This window comes from Mesoplodon densirostris, chromosome 2 (genome assembly GCF_025265405.1).
Source record: "Mesoplodon densirostris isolate mMesDen1 chromosome 2, mMesDen1 primary haplotype, whole genome shotgun sequence".
NCBI lineage: Eukaryota > Metazoa > Chordata > Mammalia > Artiodactyla > Ziphiidae > Mesoplodon > Mesoplodon densirostris.
Window position 1 is genome coordinate 177,539,821 of NC_082662.1, and position 17,496 is coordinate 177,557,316.

Here is a 17,496-nt window from a genome sequence, read left to right on the forward strand (position 1 = left end):
AATAGTTTTTTCTGATAATTACTTGTAGGCAAACAAGCATGCATTTAGGATCCCTATGCACTGGAGACATCAAACGGAGAAGAAAAGCTGCACCTTTGCCTGGACCTACTACAGCAGGTAAAAGAGAAAGGGCTTGGGGCAAAACACACATATAAAGTTCATAAATCATCAAGAGTAAAATACAGATAGCCCTTAATCACTTGCACTGAGGAGGAAGCACAGTTACAAGAAACCAGTAAAGCAAATCATTTGCCTTTGGTGTCAGGATGTATTGTGTGTTCCTTGTGTAGGTTTTTCAGGCCGCTGATCACTAAAGTATTTCCTACACACCTGCAAAACTGTGTGAGGTATTACAGGATACAGATACTTCAAAAGCTGTGTCTTTGGCCTCAAGAAAGTTACAGACTTATTGGGAAAACAAGGCATAAATTGATGAAAAGGTAAATAACCCCAGAGGAAATTAATAGTAATGAATTCACAAGTATTGAAGCAGCCTCAAAACACAAGGCCCATGTGGTAGTAGATGCCAGCCTGGTCATGAGTGTGGCAGTCTGGTTTCTACACCCAGCTCTCCAGAGATCTTTGATTTCGTCTTTCCTTACTTAGACAAGTTAGCATTAGAATAAAAAATCTCTCATCATTTCCACCTCAAACACCATGTCATTTTAATGAGTGTGGTATAGGGAGAACCAAAAGTTTTGAGCTGAGAGAAGTCACTGGACCAAAGGGGACCAGAAGCCTTCCCGGAAAGGCAAAGACCTGAGCTTGGTAGGGAAGGATAAGAATAAGATTAATATGTATTGCAAGATCTCATGCAATATACCCTGAGAAAACCATAATTCAAAAAGAGTCATGTAGCACAGTGTTCATTGCAGCTCTATTTACGATAACCAGGCCATGGAAGCAACCTAAGTGTCCATCGACAGATGAATGGATAAAGAAGATGTGGCACATATATACAATGGAATATTACTCAGCCATAGAAAGAAACGAAATTGAGTTATTTCTAGTGAGGTGGATGGACCTAGAGTCTTTCATACAGAGTGAAGTAAGTCAGAAAGAGAAAAACAAATACCGTCTGCTAACACATACATATGGAATCTAAAAAAACAAAAATGGTTCTTAAGAACCTAGGGGCAGGACAGGAATAAAGATGCAGATGTAGAGAATGGACTTCAGGACACGGGGAGGGGGAAGGGTAAGCTGGGACAAAGTGAGAGAGTGGCAAGGACATATATACACTACCAAATGTAAAATAGATAGCTAGTGGGAAGCAGCCGCATAGCACAGGGAGATCAGCTCGGTGCTTTGTGACCACCTAGAGGGGTGGGATAAGGAGGGTGGGAGGGAGACGCAAGAGGGAGGGGATATGGGGATATATGTATATGTATAACTGATTCACTTTGTTATACAGCAGAAACTAACACAACATTGTTAAGCAATTATACTCCAATAAAGATGTTAAATAGAAAAAAAAAGATCTCGTGCAAGAGCAGTGGTGCAGGAAGCAGAGATAAAAACCTGTGATAAGGGAGCCTACTAGGCCTTAAATGTGGACACGTGCACAGGAACAAACAACAATTAACTGTATGGGTTTGTAATTCAGCAAACTGACTGAGAAAATGCTTTCCATGTAGATCCTTGATCAATTACAAAGTTATTATTATAGTAGTGGCCTATTGCTTGGGGTCCTTAACCATTCATATTTATAAACTGTCTCAGCTTCATTTAGGAATTCTTTTATAGGAAGAGTTATGTTTTCCAAGATTAATTATAGAATATGAAAATAAGATTCAGATTCAACAGGAGAGTAAGCAGTGAGAAGGGGAAAATATAGATATAGATAACAGATATGAATAGACAGATATCTTGACATGATGATTTCAAAGGAAGTAAAAGAGGTGAAGCTTAAATTCTGTATTCAGTAGACCTATCCCATAGTTCAGCACTAAAAAATTAAAGAATAACTTAAAATTGGAGCACTCACATACAGTTGTTCCATCCACATAAAGGGCTAAATTATGAACTGTAGTTATAAGTATAGTTACAAGTGTGATATCTGATCTTCATCCTCTAACTTTGTTGAATTTTCAGAATTTGGAAGTAGGAAATACCGGTGTGCAGAATGTGTTTGTGTTCATGTAGAATAATATTTACTACTTACTGGGTGCCTACTATGTACCAAAACCTTATTTTATCTTTGCAACAACTTGATGACTTAGGTGTTATTATCATTCACTTTACACCATAAAATGAAGATTCAGACATGTGTTAGGGTCTTCTTAGCTACCTAAGAAGGCAGAATGATTGAAGGGCAAAGGGAGGATTCAAGCCAATGTCTGCATGACTCCTAAACTCATGATCTTTTCATAGCATACATATGGCCTTTCTGTAAGAATATATATATAAAGACTGTCTTATTCCATGTGTCTTATGCAATTATATATATATATCTTGATTTATATATAAATAGACTATTATATAATTATTTATATTTATATAGACTATTATGTATCTTAAGTGCCATAAAAGATTTATCTAAATTTGCTGTATAGAAATACAGAACTTTCATTACAACACTTCTAATATATCTCTTTATACAGGAACATATAGCCACTTTTAGATCAAATACATGTCATGAGTTCCTCAAATCTTTCATAAGGCAGGTATAGGATTCTTTAATATTCCCATTCCAGTTGAATGGTCCCCTGAATTCTCTTACCTTTCAATGATCCAAACACTGGTGGCAGAAATAGTACAAGAACAATCTTAGGAATGTGACTGAAGCACCTCAGAGCCAGCAATAAGGAAGAGAGGATATCAGGGTCAGGTCCTAACACTCTGAACATATGTGAAGTGAGAAGGAAAATGCATAATGGTTGGGGAGAGCATAATGTGATTATTTCTACAGGGTGATTTTGATGTTACAACTCAGTAGCATCAGAGGAAATCATTTCTACAGTGTATGGGTATAAACATTAAACTTTAGCCTAAAACATTCATAAGCTTACACCAGCATATTCCAAGTGTTGTATTTCAAAACTTTAGTGATTCTATTAAGACTCAAGATTTTGATTCTATTACTAGATTATTTACCTAAAAGAACATAACTCAGAAATTTAATGCATTTTTGTAATTAATCCAATAGTATTGGAGTTAGAGAATTAGGTTACTCATTTTCAATGCATTTTTACAATCCATGCATAACCGTTCCCCTCAAAGAGGAAGAGAATCAGGTTACTTAAAAATCCTTAGTTTTAAAAAGAATATCTTCAAATACAAATGAATCAACTCTAAGGTGAAGATTATTCTCCAAATTCAAGTAAGAAATGCTTTTGCATAAATGCACTTTGATAATAAGGTTATGAATCCTAAATCATCTTGTCTCCAAAAATTATAGTTTTCAAATTCTGGAATATAGTTAATCACATAACAAAGAATCTTATCTTTATAAGCTTCCAAAGTTGAGTTAACATGTAGAGTTATTTTGCCATTTTATAGGCCCTTATAGACCTCCCAGAAAACACACTGAATTGAGATGTGTTTTCACAGTTCCTTCTACCTTTTGTCAACATTCAGTCTAAGCTGGAAAAAGACAGGAGAAGGTAACACTTTCTGATTTGAAATCAGGAATGAGAGTTAAAAGGCTGACAGTCTGAATATTGTTGGATGATCCCCTCTGATTTATATATGAAATATTATGTCATCAAATAGCAGATTTAGAAAAGATTTAGCAAACGTTTATCAGAAAACTATAATTAGGCACTTTATAATCCCAAACTGTGTTTATACAACAATTTAAGATGCTAAACAGTTATATACTCTATCCATAATAAATAATATTTTTAAAGATTTAAAGTTCCCTATGAAATTAATAACCCAAAATCTGATCATCTTTACCTGCTAGTGTATTGAAAATTTTACTCACCCTGTTGTAACAGTAACACTGAAGCATAATTTAAGTAAGGCTATAGACTAGCCAGTAGTGTTATCAGTTGAACATTTATTAATTGTGACAGGAACACCGAATTTATTTCAGTGCTTTAGCTTATTTACTGCTCTTTCACCTTCGTATTTTGTATTGACAAAGTAAAATGAATATTGATAAGGTTAGGTATTGATTTTTAAATGTATGGCTTGTTCTCTGCCTCATTCAAAGTCACATACCAAAAGATAGTGGATGTCTCAGTAGCAAAGAATGTAGATTTATTATTATAAAACTGAGAACTGTTGAAGCAAGGTTTGCCAGCAGAATGCATTTTATAGTTTGAAACCTATCATCTGTAAAGGTGAAGAAAAGCAGTGAGCAAACTAGGAATATTATTAACACGTTTTTAAAAGGCCGTCAGCAATGTTGGTTATGGTCTTGGGTTTTTGGTAGAAGTCATAGCTTACCGAGGATTTGATACTAAAAAGACTTAAGTATGTTTATTGAGATATTGTGGCTACCACATTTTTTAAAAAATGTTTTGTCCACTATGTATTACTAAATTCATTGTTATCCATAATTAGCATTTGCTGTTACTATTTTGCTTTCTATTGAAATATTATCATAGGGAAAGTATTCATCATAAGTAGTAGACTTTCTTCTCTACATTTTAAATTAGAAGTTCGATATCTCAGTGTAGATATTGCTCCAGCAAAACTGTGTCTTTGTGGACATGCAAGTTCTTAGCAAGGGGTTACATCACAGCTTTCTGTGACTTCTCCTCTGCATCCTACTGATATTTCAATAATAAAATAATCTTTATGAAGATTGAAGGCAATAAAGGCAGATTGTAAATCGTAATGGGTGAAGGTTTTTAAAAGGAGTGCTTTTAAGTCATACTGAACATAATCAGGAAATGTTTGATGTAACCAAGCTCCTTTTCAAGGTGCTGTGTCTCTTCCGTTGTCCAAATTTATCTTATCAATAATTATATATTTTAAATTTACCACGTTAACCTCTTTTTTTTTTTTTTTTTTCTTTTCCGGCCGTGCTGGCTCTTTGTTGCTGCACGCGTGCTTTCTCTAGTTGGGGCGAGGGGAGCTACTCTTTGTTATGGTGCACAGGCTTCTCATTGCAGTGGCTTCTCTTGTTGTGGAGCACAGGCTCTAGGCACATGGGCTTCAGTAGTTGTGGCCCATGGGCTCAGTAGTTGTGGCTCGCGGGCTCTAGAGCACAGGCTCTGTAGTTGTGGCGCACGGGCTTTGTTGCTCCGCAGCATGTGAGATCTTCCCAGACCAGGAATCAAACCAGTGTCCCCTGCATTGGCAGGTAGATTCTTAACTGCCGTGCCACCGGGGAAGTCCCCTATTTTTTTTTTTAATTTTATCACTGGATCTGTATGACCACTGTAGATTATCTTATCTCTTCCAGGATTTTAAAACAGGCAGACTTTACTGGGCGGGGGGGATTATTGTTATTCATTTTGAACCCTAACTATATCTAAACATATTGCAAAAGCCTAGGAAGTATGTAACTCTCTCCCTCTTGGATATATGAACCACCTTTCAGTCATGTGTCTCAGTAGAGTCTTAGACAGCTCTCCATTGTCATATGATACAAGAAACACTTAAGAAGGTAAGCACGCATGTTAGATAGAAAATAATTGCTGTTCCTGACAATATGAAAGACTAAATAATGAGAAAGTGCTCAAACCACAGAATACCTGGACATGCTGAATAATATGTGAAACCATCTCCTTTAGATGCATAGCTGAGACTGCAGGAAAGAAAGAGAGAAATGGTCCCAAGCACCCCCATGCCTATGCCAGCCTCGGAAGCCTTGAGGCTTGTTGGTTAGTGCCCTCGTGGAAAGAGAGGCAAGCCGGGGAGCTGGTGTAAGGCTCCTTATCAAGCCAGAATGTCTGACAAGCTCTATCCTCAGGACAGGGCAGACTAGAAACAAAACTCGCCCACAAGCACAGGAAAATTAAGAATCTGGTTTCCACCTAGGCTCCAAGTAGAAAACTCTCTGAAGGTTTGTAACCAAGAGGCTACCTTCACATATGAGTTTCTAGTTTAAAATGACACCAAGCCAAAAATTAGCATAAAAACTGGTCTTTGATGCAAGTGCAAAACCACTCTAGAGGTACACACTTTCAACCCCAAGTCTCAAGAACCACCACAAATGAAAACCTACTGAAGATGACCTCACAAACCAAAACTAAAAGAATTCATTATTAAAACATTCAAAACGAAGGGGAATAACTGAAAAAAGAAAAGACACGTGATAAAGAACCAAGTAGAAATTTGAGATTATTTTATTTATTATGAAAATATCTTGAGAATTATAAACTCACTGGATGGGTTGAACAGCACATTAGATACAGCTGAAAAAAAAAAAAACAGTGAGTTTTAAGAGCGATCTGAAGAAACTACCTAAAAGAAGCACAGAGGGATAAAAATATGGAAAATATAAAAGAATAGCCAGAGTACTTGAAGGAGCATGCAGTTCAATATATGTCTAATACAATAGAACTTCCAGAAAAAGTAGAAAGATAGGGAAGTGCACTATTCCAGGAGAATGCTTAAAGAATTCAATGAAAATAGCACAATTTTTAAAAATGAAGAAAACTTGAATCTTCATGTTCAAAAAGTACAAGTCTATTGAGAAGTTGTAAATATAAATAAAGTCATACCTAGACACACTGTAATAAAACTTTAGAACACCAAAGACAAAGAGAAGAACTTAAGGGCAACCAAGGAGATAAGATATAACCTACGTAGGAATGAAATTACACTGGCAACAAACTTAAAAAGAACGGTGTAATCCAGAAAATTAGAGAATATTTTCAAAGTGTGAGATGAAATAACCGAATCATCATAGAGTTTTCTGTCCAGTTAAATTATTTCCCAAGAGTGAGGATGAAATTAAGACATTTTCAGGTAAAGACCCATCATTACTAAATTTAATAACTCATGTAGAAGAAAATGGAATCCATGAAAAAAGGAAAAAGAATAAAAATCAAGAAGGAGTTGGGAGCAAAGAAATTGTTAAACATGCATAAAGCTAAACTTACATTGAATATATAAAAGTAATAATGATGATGGTGACAATGACCATAAAAAGGATTAATCTGGGTGTATAAAAGTAAGATGGAGCTAAAACTCTGGACAACAATAATATGTAAAATGTGAGGGAATAATAAGTCAGGTATGCATGTTAACGTTTAAAAGTAATCATTAGAAGTATAGAAATATAATATGGAATTTTCAAGCTGTATAAGCAAGCAGTAGATGCCAGAAAGGAGGAAACAAAAATGTATAGAAAAAGCAAGGTAAATAGCATTAAGTAATAGTGTAAAAATAATCCAAATATATCTGTAATCACAATAAATGTAAATGGAATAAATGCATCAATTAAATTCAAGGATTATCATAATGAATAAAAGAACAAAATTCAGTATATGCTGTTTACAATAAATACAACTAAAACATAAATTGTCATTTAAATATCAGCCAACGAAAGCTAGAGTAGCTGGGTTAATAACAAACAAAGGGAATTTTGAGGTATTTCAGGAAAGTTGAAACACTCTTCAAACAGACTTGCTATGCTAGTTTAGCAGTTTTTTTCCAGGAGTTTGAAATTTATGGATATATTAAAATCTCAGTCATTTGGGGAAATGTGGCAGAAGAAATGACATAATAGAAACTAATGGTGATAGAATATTTTAAGATCAATGTTCGGTAACATTGATAAGGGTAACATTAAGACTCAGATGTCCTAAATTCAAGTTCTAACTGGGGCACTTTCTGACTAGTTGACTTTGGGCAGGTGCATTTCCTCTTTAAACCTCAGTTTCTTCTGTAAGTGGAGTCAATAATAACCTTTCAGGTTGCTACAGAAGATCAAAAGAAATGATGGCTACAGAAGCACTGGTAATCTCTAAGAGCTGCACCATTATATTTTAAGTTATCCAAGTATGTCACTGTGTGTACTATGCTGAATACTGTCCAAATGCAAATTGAGAGAAGTTAATATTGCAATTAATATGTAACCCAATTATTTTTTTTAATGGTTTGGAGCATCATCTCCACTAAAATTGTTTATTTGCCATTAATTCTCATAGGGAGGCAGTGTAGGTAATGGCAAGTAGGTAGGCTTTAAGAGTAAGCTTAACCAAAGTTTGAATCTTAGCTTAGGATATGGTAACGGTCAAGTACTTCATCTCTCTGAGACCCATTATAATTCCCCCCTGCACAACTGTCATGAGGAATGGAGATAACGAACGTCACATGCTTAGCAATTAAATCACATGCCAGGTACGTAGTAGGTAGACCATAAATGGTCCTGATCATATTATAGCAACAAACATACCTGTATGCCTTCAGAACAATACAGTTTTATTTTAAGATTTCTTTAGTTCTCTGAAAACACAATTCTTTGATATACAATCATTCCATAAAAAATGTTTCTGTATAACCAAAACATCTATTAATAAAAACACTCCCCGGGCTTCCCTGGTGGTGCAGTGGTTGAGAGTCCGTCTGCCAATGCAGGGGACAGGGGTTCGTGCCTCGGTCCGGGAAGATCCCACATGCCACGGAGAGGCTGGGCCCGTGAGCCATGGCCGCTGAGCCTGCACGTCCAGAGCCTGTGCTCCGCAACAGGAGAGGCCACAACAGTGAGAGGCCTGCGTACCGCAAAAAAAAACAAAAACAAAACACTCCCTTCTCCAGACATGTCAATACTGACCATGTTTTTCACTCCCTACTATGCAAAGTTTTCATCATTTAAGAAAAAAAAAAAAAAAAAACCGGCTTCCCTGGTGGCACAGTGGTTAAGAATCTGCCTGCTGATGCAGGGAACATGGATTCGAGCCCTGGTCCAGGAAGATCCCACATGCCGCGGAGCAACTAAGCCCGTGCGCCACAGCTACTGAGCCCACGTGCCACAGCTACTGAAGCCCACTCTCCTAGAGCCCGTGTTTTGCAACAAGAGAAGCCACCGCAATGAGTAGCCCACACACCACAATGAAGAGTAACCCCCGCTCACTGCGACTAGAGAAAGCCCACCCGCAGCAAGGAAGACCCAACGCAGCCAACTAATTAATCAATTAATTAATTAATTAAATTTTAAAAAAACCCAAGAAACTAGTTTTACATTTCATTTTCTAAAAAGTGGCTTGTATTTTAAGCAGTTATCTATTTGAACTGATTTTATTTAACAAAATTCCCATGAAAAATGTCTGAAATATTGCAGTTAAATGTAGGATGGTCTGAATTAGGCTTTTCTATATTAAGAAATAATTAAAACATTTGACAAAAAGTAGTAACACCTACCACTTTCTCACATCCCAAACTGTGCTCAATGCTCTTTCTTTTCTTAACAGCAATCAAAAACCCATGTCCCTAAATTAGTGACTGGGAACAGAAGACAGTATTATAAATTGCAATTCTAATAACGTCACATATAATAATAACAATAATCCTGCCCTTCAGCTGGCTAGTAAAGTAATGGGGAAAGAGGATGGATGGGAAGAAAGAATGAACATAAACCATAAAAGCCTTCTGAATACAGGGTCGGGAATGAAGCAATGCACTAGCTGTTATGTGGGAAGCAGCATGTGTCACCTCCCCTTCCACTGGCTGTTTATCCAACATCAATACAACACTTTAGGAGCCAAATGACTAAACAAGGTGCCAATTAGGCTTGCAGTCAGCTAGATGTATTAGCAGCTAAGAGAGACCGATACAAGATTTTCATCTCTTGAGCCAATTACACCAGTGAACTACCATCCACAATACACTTTGGAAGATTTGAGGGGAAAGGACCGACTCAGCTGTAATAGATATAAGAGATCCAGCAGAAAGGGGGCTGGGAGCAGGACTTGCAGAAGGGTTAGGAGGCTCTGTGTTGCTAAAATTGCGCGAGCAGGAGAGCCTCCCAGGAAAGGGCTTAAAGGATTTCGCACTGCTAGGAACAAAAGAAAAGGAAATGATGGTTGTAGGATGCTGTGCTGAGACTGAGCTGTTCCACTCCCATGTCTTAATCTCATAAAAGAAGGATGAGCGACCAATAGTAGATCTCACTCTAGAATCATTTCCCGTGAAAAGTGAAGTATCTGTTGTCATTTTTTTTCAAGTTGTATAGAAAAGCCATTGTTTTTGTTTGTTTCTGGGATCTTTGTTTCAGTGTGGAAAGATTTAACATTTGAGAAATTAAATATTCTTTTCTTTTACTGTAAATATAATGCTTTATTTTATTTTTTGTTACGAAGAGAAATGAAACCAGCATTAAAAAGAGAGAGAATGGATTCTTTTCTGCCTGTATAAAAACCAAGCATGAACTTATGGTTACCAAAGGGGAAATGGGATGGTGGGGGTGGGATAAAATAGGAATTTGGGATTAGCAGATACACACAACTATTTATAAAATAGATAAACAAGGTCCTACTGTATAGTGCAGGGAACTATATTCAATATCCTGTAATAAACCATAATGAAAAAGAATATTTAAAAAATATATATATGTGTATACATATATGTATATATATGTATGTATTACTGAATCACTTTGCTGTACACCGGAAGCTAACACAACCTTGTAAATCAACTATACTTCAATTAAAAATATAGACAAAAAAGCATGGGAGGAATAGGGTGGCCACTGCTAGGCCACCATGCTTGAAACACCAACATTTTAAAATTACAAGAGTGAATCAGTTATTTACTATTCACTTCAGAACTGAGAATTGACCACAATTTAGCAATTTGTGCAGAGATGTTTTAAATTGACCTCATATTTTTTCTTAAATATTAAATTTTAAACCTGAACCTTTGAAAGCTCTTGTATTGAAAATATGATTAAATAGATGTGTAACCTAAAGCAGCATTAGCCCTCTGATCTGATCTTAGATTATAGATGGAATTAAATTAATTCATGGAGATCACAAAAAAATTAGGGATATAGGACAAAATGTTAGTACACCATTTAACCTGACACACCTGAGCAGCAGCTGTTTGGAAAACAGTTAGATGCCTTGGTGGTCTGTCTTTGTTGTCACCATTATCATAATTTCAAAGTAAAAACTTTAAAAAAAACTTTATTGCCTTTTTGTTATTATATTAAACAAGAGTTCTGACAAAATGCTTCTCTTTGTTTTTTTGGTAATTAAGAGTTGCATTTTTTATATTTTATATGTATTTATATGTATATTTTTATGTAGTTTAAATATATATGTAAAATCTCTGTGTATGTATATTTTGCCTTTGTCAAGCAGTAAATAACTTTAGTCCAGAATTTTTCTTTGGCCATTCAAGCTGTTTGCAGTTGAAGGTTTTTTCTCTCTTTTTTTTTATAAATTTACTTATTTACTTGTTTGTTTTTTGGCTGCGTTGGGTCTTCGTTGCTGCATGCGGGCTTTCTCTAGTTGCGGCGAGCGGGAGCTACTCTTCGTTGCGGTGCACGGGCTTCTCATTGTTGTGGCTTCTCTTGTTGCAGAGCATGGGCTCTAGGTGCACAGGCTTCAGTAGTTGTGGCACGCTGGCTCAGTAGTTGTGGCTTGCGGGGTCTAGAGCGCAGGCTCAGTAGTTGTGGCGCATGGGCTTAGTTGCTCCGCGGCATGTGGGATCTTCCCGGACCAGGGCTCAAACCTGTGCCCCTTGCACTGGCAGGCAGATTCTTAACCACTGCGCCACCAGGGAAGCCCGGTTTTTTCTATTACATGTTAAGATACTTGTTTCAATGAGCTAAGAACCAATTTGACAAATCCAAAACCAATTCATTATTGTGGTAACCCAGTTCTCACTCCCTGTAATGAAGTCAGCAAATGGCAACAGTGTATTCTATTCTCAGTCAGAAAATGTACTGAAGATTGAGAATATCAAAATGTTTGGTAAAGGTCTTGCAAAAATCAACTGATGATTACTCTATAGTTTCAGTTATAAAATGCATCAGTTTCGGTTATAAAACTCATCTCTATTTGCAATTTCCTTCTGTAAGTTAGAATCACAAGGAACAACCCACTCACTATTCCCCAGAAAGCCAGATACAAATTACCAGATTAAATATACTGTTAGTTCAACCCTGACATTTCTTTTCTTTATTATTATTTTATTTTTTTACTGTGGGATACATATACCAGAGAATACATCGAAATGTGTAGATACAGTTTTAAAACACAATAATAATTTGGCCATTAGTGTAGCCACCACCCAGGTCAAGAAATAGAACTCTATGCTGCGGTCCCATAGATAATATTTTTTGTTACTGGTGCTTAAGGAGCCTTCTGTGCCTTGTATCACCATGCTAAACACAATCTTAGAGAAGTAGGACAGAGAATCCCAATTTTGGGGGGGTGAGGTGGGGTAGAAGGTGCTGTCATAATCCCAAATCAGGGAGGAAAGATGGATGAGGATGGGAAAGGGGTGCAGGGAGCTCGTGGGTTGGTACCAAAGAGACATCTGACTCACAAGCCTTGGAGAGTAGTGAGTGATTTTGTCAACAACTGCTCATTTCAACCCTCAGACTGTCTAGGAAAACATAGCCCACATTTCAGAGCAGAAACATGCTGGACCCAGGACTGAGCTGGTATGCCACAGGCATCCTGCAGATCTTTGGAAAGGTCTTTATCCCTGGAGCCCTCAGGACGGAATGGTGGGCAAATACTATATCCTTCAAAGTTCTACAACAGACTTTTGGGGAAGCCCCATTACAGGAGACTGTACTGAATATGTTCTCACTAAAAGGTGGTTTTACAATACTTTCACCCCTTTTCTTCCTACACAGTCTCTAATGTTAGTTGCTTGATGATCACTTCTTTAATTGTCAAGGAAGAGTAACCACAAGATGTGACCTGGTAGTTGAGTTTTGATGGCTTTGTGTTATGCCTGTTTTACAGATGAGAAGTCAGAAGCCCAAAGAGTTTAAATAACTTAATCAGCTACTAAGTGGCAGAGCTGAAACTAACCAAGGCCCTTGTTTCACTGATCCCTCTGCTACAGCAAGCTCCTTATCCAAAGGTGAATCAACAACCTGGTTGAAAGAAAAACTTAGGAAAGTGTGGTTTTCTTAGCCTAAGAGGCTCTTCACTTGTGTTCATAAATAACAGTGGTTTGGGTTTTTTTTTTTTTTTTTGTCATTTTCTAATTTCAGGATTTGTAGGAGAAAACGCCCAGCCAATCCTAGAAAACAACATTGGAAATCGAATGCTCCAGAATATGGGTTGGACACCTGGGTCAGGTCTCGGACGAGATGGCAAGGGGATCGCTGAGCCGATTCAAGCCATGCAGAGGCCAAAAGGATTAGGACTTGGATTTCCTCTACCAAAAAGCAACCCCACAACCACTGCCTCCAATTCAGGAAAATCCGCCTAAGAAGAAAAGCAAAGAAGAGATGTTTTACCAGTTGTATTTGCTCTATGTATCCCATTGTTCTAAAATTACAACATATCTTCTATTTTTGAAGCCGAAATCTAACATCAAAGCCTCAAACTTGTCACTCTAGCTTCCTAGCTGCGTACAGTTCTGCCACAGTGATAGAAATGGGATTTCATCACACTTCATGGTGCTAAAGTAAAAACCTTTATGTTTCAAAATTTTTCAGCGATTTACATTCTAGGTGTAAAGAACAGCTCAATTTCTCCTATTTATTTTGATCTTGTATGTCAATAATTTCTAATGCTTTAGCTGGATTCATTCACGTGTGTGCTCCATGCCCTGGCAACTGAGCACGCCCGCATGTTTCTAAAATGGGATTAGCCGGAAAGGATTGTGTTTCACATCAGCCCTGTCTGTTGTAACCGAAAACACCTATCATCACATCAGTGAAGTCCTAAGCACATCTGTTTGAAAGGCTGGCCAATTTCATATTCCTTGAACATGGCTTTTTTGTTAGGATTCTCTAACAGGGTGACACCCATTGTCTATCCTTGGACAGTGTCGTATGAAGTTCACAGTTGACAAACAGCCATTAATGTTTCCCTCTGACATGTCGACAAAAATAAACCTCATCGTTGTGATCACCAGAGTGCCCTCGACACGACTTTAATGCAGATTTTATAAATGTTACCTCCTTTAGAACATAAAGGAATTATGGAAAGGAAAATATTTTTTAAATTCACCATGACTGAACTGTAAATTCCATTAATCTAGACTTCCTTCTACCTCGTGCTTCCCAAAGGTTGATATTTTTTTTAAGATCAACTCAACTGTAGTAAACTGATTTTAAATTTTAACCATCAGAGTAAGTTATAATATCGACTCAATTTATTCGAAGATTTAAGTGGCTCTCCCAAGAATTCAGATTTCTGGCAATGGTCCAGCCCATATACAAGGTGAACAAAAAATGAAAGGTACTGATTTGCCCTTTCTAACATCTAAGCAGTTACCTTCAAACCAAGCAAAACAATTCATTTTTACTTTGTGCCTCGTATTCTTAAATCTGAATCATCTGCTTCCTCATGTCAGAGATTCTAAATTGTTCTTAGTTTAGATGTTGATTAGTTATCTCCATTATTAAGGACTAATAATAATATTCTCTTTATAATGGCCTTTGTTGGTTGAGTGAAGGCCAAGATAACTCACGTGAATCACCCTTCTAATGTTTTTATTTTTTTAACCCTTTGTTTTTCTTTTCTTTTTTTTTTTTTTTTTTTGGTACGTGGGCCTCTCACTGTTGTGGCTTCTCCCAGTGCAGAGCACAGGCTCCAGACACACAGGCTCAGCGGCCATGGCTCAAGGGCCCAGCCGCTACGCGGCATGTGGGATCTTCGCGGACCGGGGCATGAACCCGTGTCCCCTGCATCGGCAGGCAGACTCTCAACCACTGTGCCACCAGGGAAGTCCAACCCTTTGTTTTTCTAGAGTAGTTTTAGGTTCACAGCAAAATTATGGGGAAGGTACAGAGATTTCTCATAAATCCCCTGCTCCCATGCATGCACGGCCTCCCGTTATCAACTTCCCTCATCAGAGTGGGACATTGTTACAATTGATGAACCTACGTTGACACATCAAAATCACCCAAAGTCCACAGTTAGTCTTACAGTTCACTCTTGGTATTGAACAGTCTATGGGCTTGGACAAACATATAATGACATGTCTGCACCATTATGGTATCATACAGAGTAGTTTTACTGTGATAAAATTCCTCTGGGCTCCTGTCTAATAGGCTTTTGGAAATTTGTCAATCCCCAAGAGTTTTTTAAAGGGGGGAGAGGAGGTTTGTGCATGTAATAGACCTGTCCCAGGTGGTCCCCTAAAGAAAATACTGCTGGTTAGGGAGAGGAAGTTCAGCCTGCTATTTGAAAGGCCTAAAGGTTTGCCAGATTTCCTTTTAAGGACGCATTCCTTTTAAGAATTACCTTCTTTCCTAGGAGTATCGTGGTAAAAGACAAGTTGGTTAGAGGACTATAGACTACCAGGTGAGTTGCTCTTATGCTCTTCTTAGGCTATCAGTTGAGTGTTCTCATTGGATAAAGTAACCTTGGTGTATGATTCTTTTCTACAAGTTTGTTACCTGGAAATCTGCCATTTTTAAAAAAAGGTTTTTGTTGACTACTCATTCTATCTATGTAAGGGGTAAAATTGTCTATATTCCAGTTTAAAACTTCTTTATGGTAGTATACAGTGCTCTAGGATCTGTTCAAAAGTTTCTTTTTGTTTGTTTATTTGTTTGCTTGTTTAATTCCATTGCCCGAAGATCTTCTAAAATCCTAGAATTTTGAAAAGCCAAATGTGGAGCCACTGATAACACACAAGGAGATTATTGTGAGACTGACTGATCCTAAATTCCTGAGGATTTGACCGTCTTTTTCACTTTATCATGTTCTAACCCTCACAGTGAAGAAGAACAGACCATATATACCAGCTGGCACAGGGGAACTCCTTAACTAAATATTGTAGCTGTATGAAAACTTTTTCTTGCCCTCCTGGGCAGGTACCAACCTTCTGAAGCAAACCTTCTCTAAGATATCACTGAGCTTGGGTGCTCTCTAACTCAGCCCCCCAAAACAATTCATCTTTATATTTTCCCCTGATAGAAGAAAGGTCTCAATCTTGACATCTAGTGCCCTCTCTGTGACTCACAGAGGATTTCAAACATCTCTTATCCTATGGAAGTGTTTAACTATACAGAATATGTGAATCAGTACTCAAAGCAGAGAGGTGGCAACATCCCAAGCATCCCCCCAGCTCTCACACAGACATGCACCAGGAGCACATGTATCCCTTCACCTTTCAGTGAAATTTAAGAAAAATCAATGCACACCTGAAGTTCTGCATGGACCTGAACTGAATCGGAGAAAGAAATCCAATTGAAAAATGCAATTTGTAATGTAAGTCGAATATCTTAAGATATGAAGTTCACTAATTTATGTTTTATATTGAGTTATAGTTAATTTTTACTGGCTCCTATGCCCATAGAACCCAAAGCATCCAAAGGAATCCATCCTTTAGAATGTATCAATCATATCTCCTTAAAAAGGTGGTTAGATTTTTCTCTTCTTCATAAAGCCAACTCTTCTACAGTATCTAAAGCTTCATATCAAATTAATTGCTTGTACTAAAAATTTTAGAGAGTACATTGGTCTCTTCCACTACTACCCAAATTATCCAGTCCCAGCAGTAGCCGAGAGAGGATGAGTGTGGCTATATTAGCACTTCAACTTTTTGCCTTTATATATGTGTTATACTTGATATTAGTCAGATTGTGTGTTGGGGTCATTTCCTTCCTTCCTTCCTTCCCTCCCTCCTTCCTCCTTTTTTCCTTCTTTCTCCCCAAATGCAATTTTTAAGGCTATGTTCCCCCCTCAAATTTATTTGCTTTTATTTTTTAATTATATGATACCCCTTTAAAAGAAAATCCATTGCTAACTAAAATTTACCAATTAATTGGTCTCAGCATTTTAAAACATAGATTTTATAACACACACTGTTTCTATCAAAGAGAAGTTAAGACAAGTAGGGTTAAAGATATGCCTAATGCATACATATAGGTATGTTTACAGGGCACATATGTGTGCCATATACGGACATGATGGCAAAATTGCATTTTATTAATATTCTTATTTTAGCATTGTGAATTGATATTCTTGCAATTAATTGACTGACAATGGCTTCTCTTCAATATATTTTCATTTTGAGCAGATATTTCATGAAAGAGAAAAATCACTGTTGACATGCCTTTTAAAACCATTTCCTCCTGTACTCTGTCTTTCTAAAAAAAAAAAAGTGATCTAAATGAGTATTGTAAAATGAAGTTGTTTTGCAAAGAATATTTTGGATTTTTTTCTTTTACTAGAAAGGTATATTAATAGTACAACAAAGAATGAAAGAATAAACACAATGTTTGAGAATGTTATTTATAAGCAGTCATTGTCTTTGTGCTTTAAATGTTTCCTTCTAAAAGTAATAAAAAATAGAGTTGAAAGGACTTTATTTTTTTTTTAATTACTACCCATTGACGACATCAAACAGTGCGGTTAAATTCATTGTTAACCTTTAAGCCCTGGAAAATGTCAACATTTTCCAAAAAATTTTAGAGAAAAAAAAATTGGTAAATATATTTGATTT

General features: G+C 37.0%; 1 protein-coding gene across 2 annotated transcripts in view; it reads left to right on the forward strand.

Moving 5' to 3' along the window:
- GPATCH2 (G-patch domain containing 2) overlaps positions 1–17,190 on the forward strand; it is a 167,819-nt gene extending 150,629 nt beyond the window's left edge. Inside the window, exons 9-10 of one of the 2 annotated variants that reach the window (XM_060091430.1) lie at positions 29–117; positions 13,082–17,190. In XM_060091430.1, coding sequence (XP_059947413.1) covers positions 29–117; positions 13,082–13,302 — 310 coding nt within the window. In that variant the 3' untranslated portion in view covers positions 13,303–17,190. Of the gene's footprint in view, positions 1–28; positions 118–12,827; positions 12,914–13,081 lie in introns of those variants that run through there. The other variant, XM_060091432.1, reaches the window with a different exon arrangement.
- Positions 17,191–17,496: the final 306 nt, after the last annotated feature.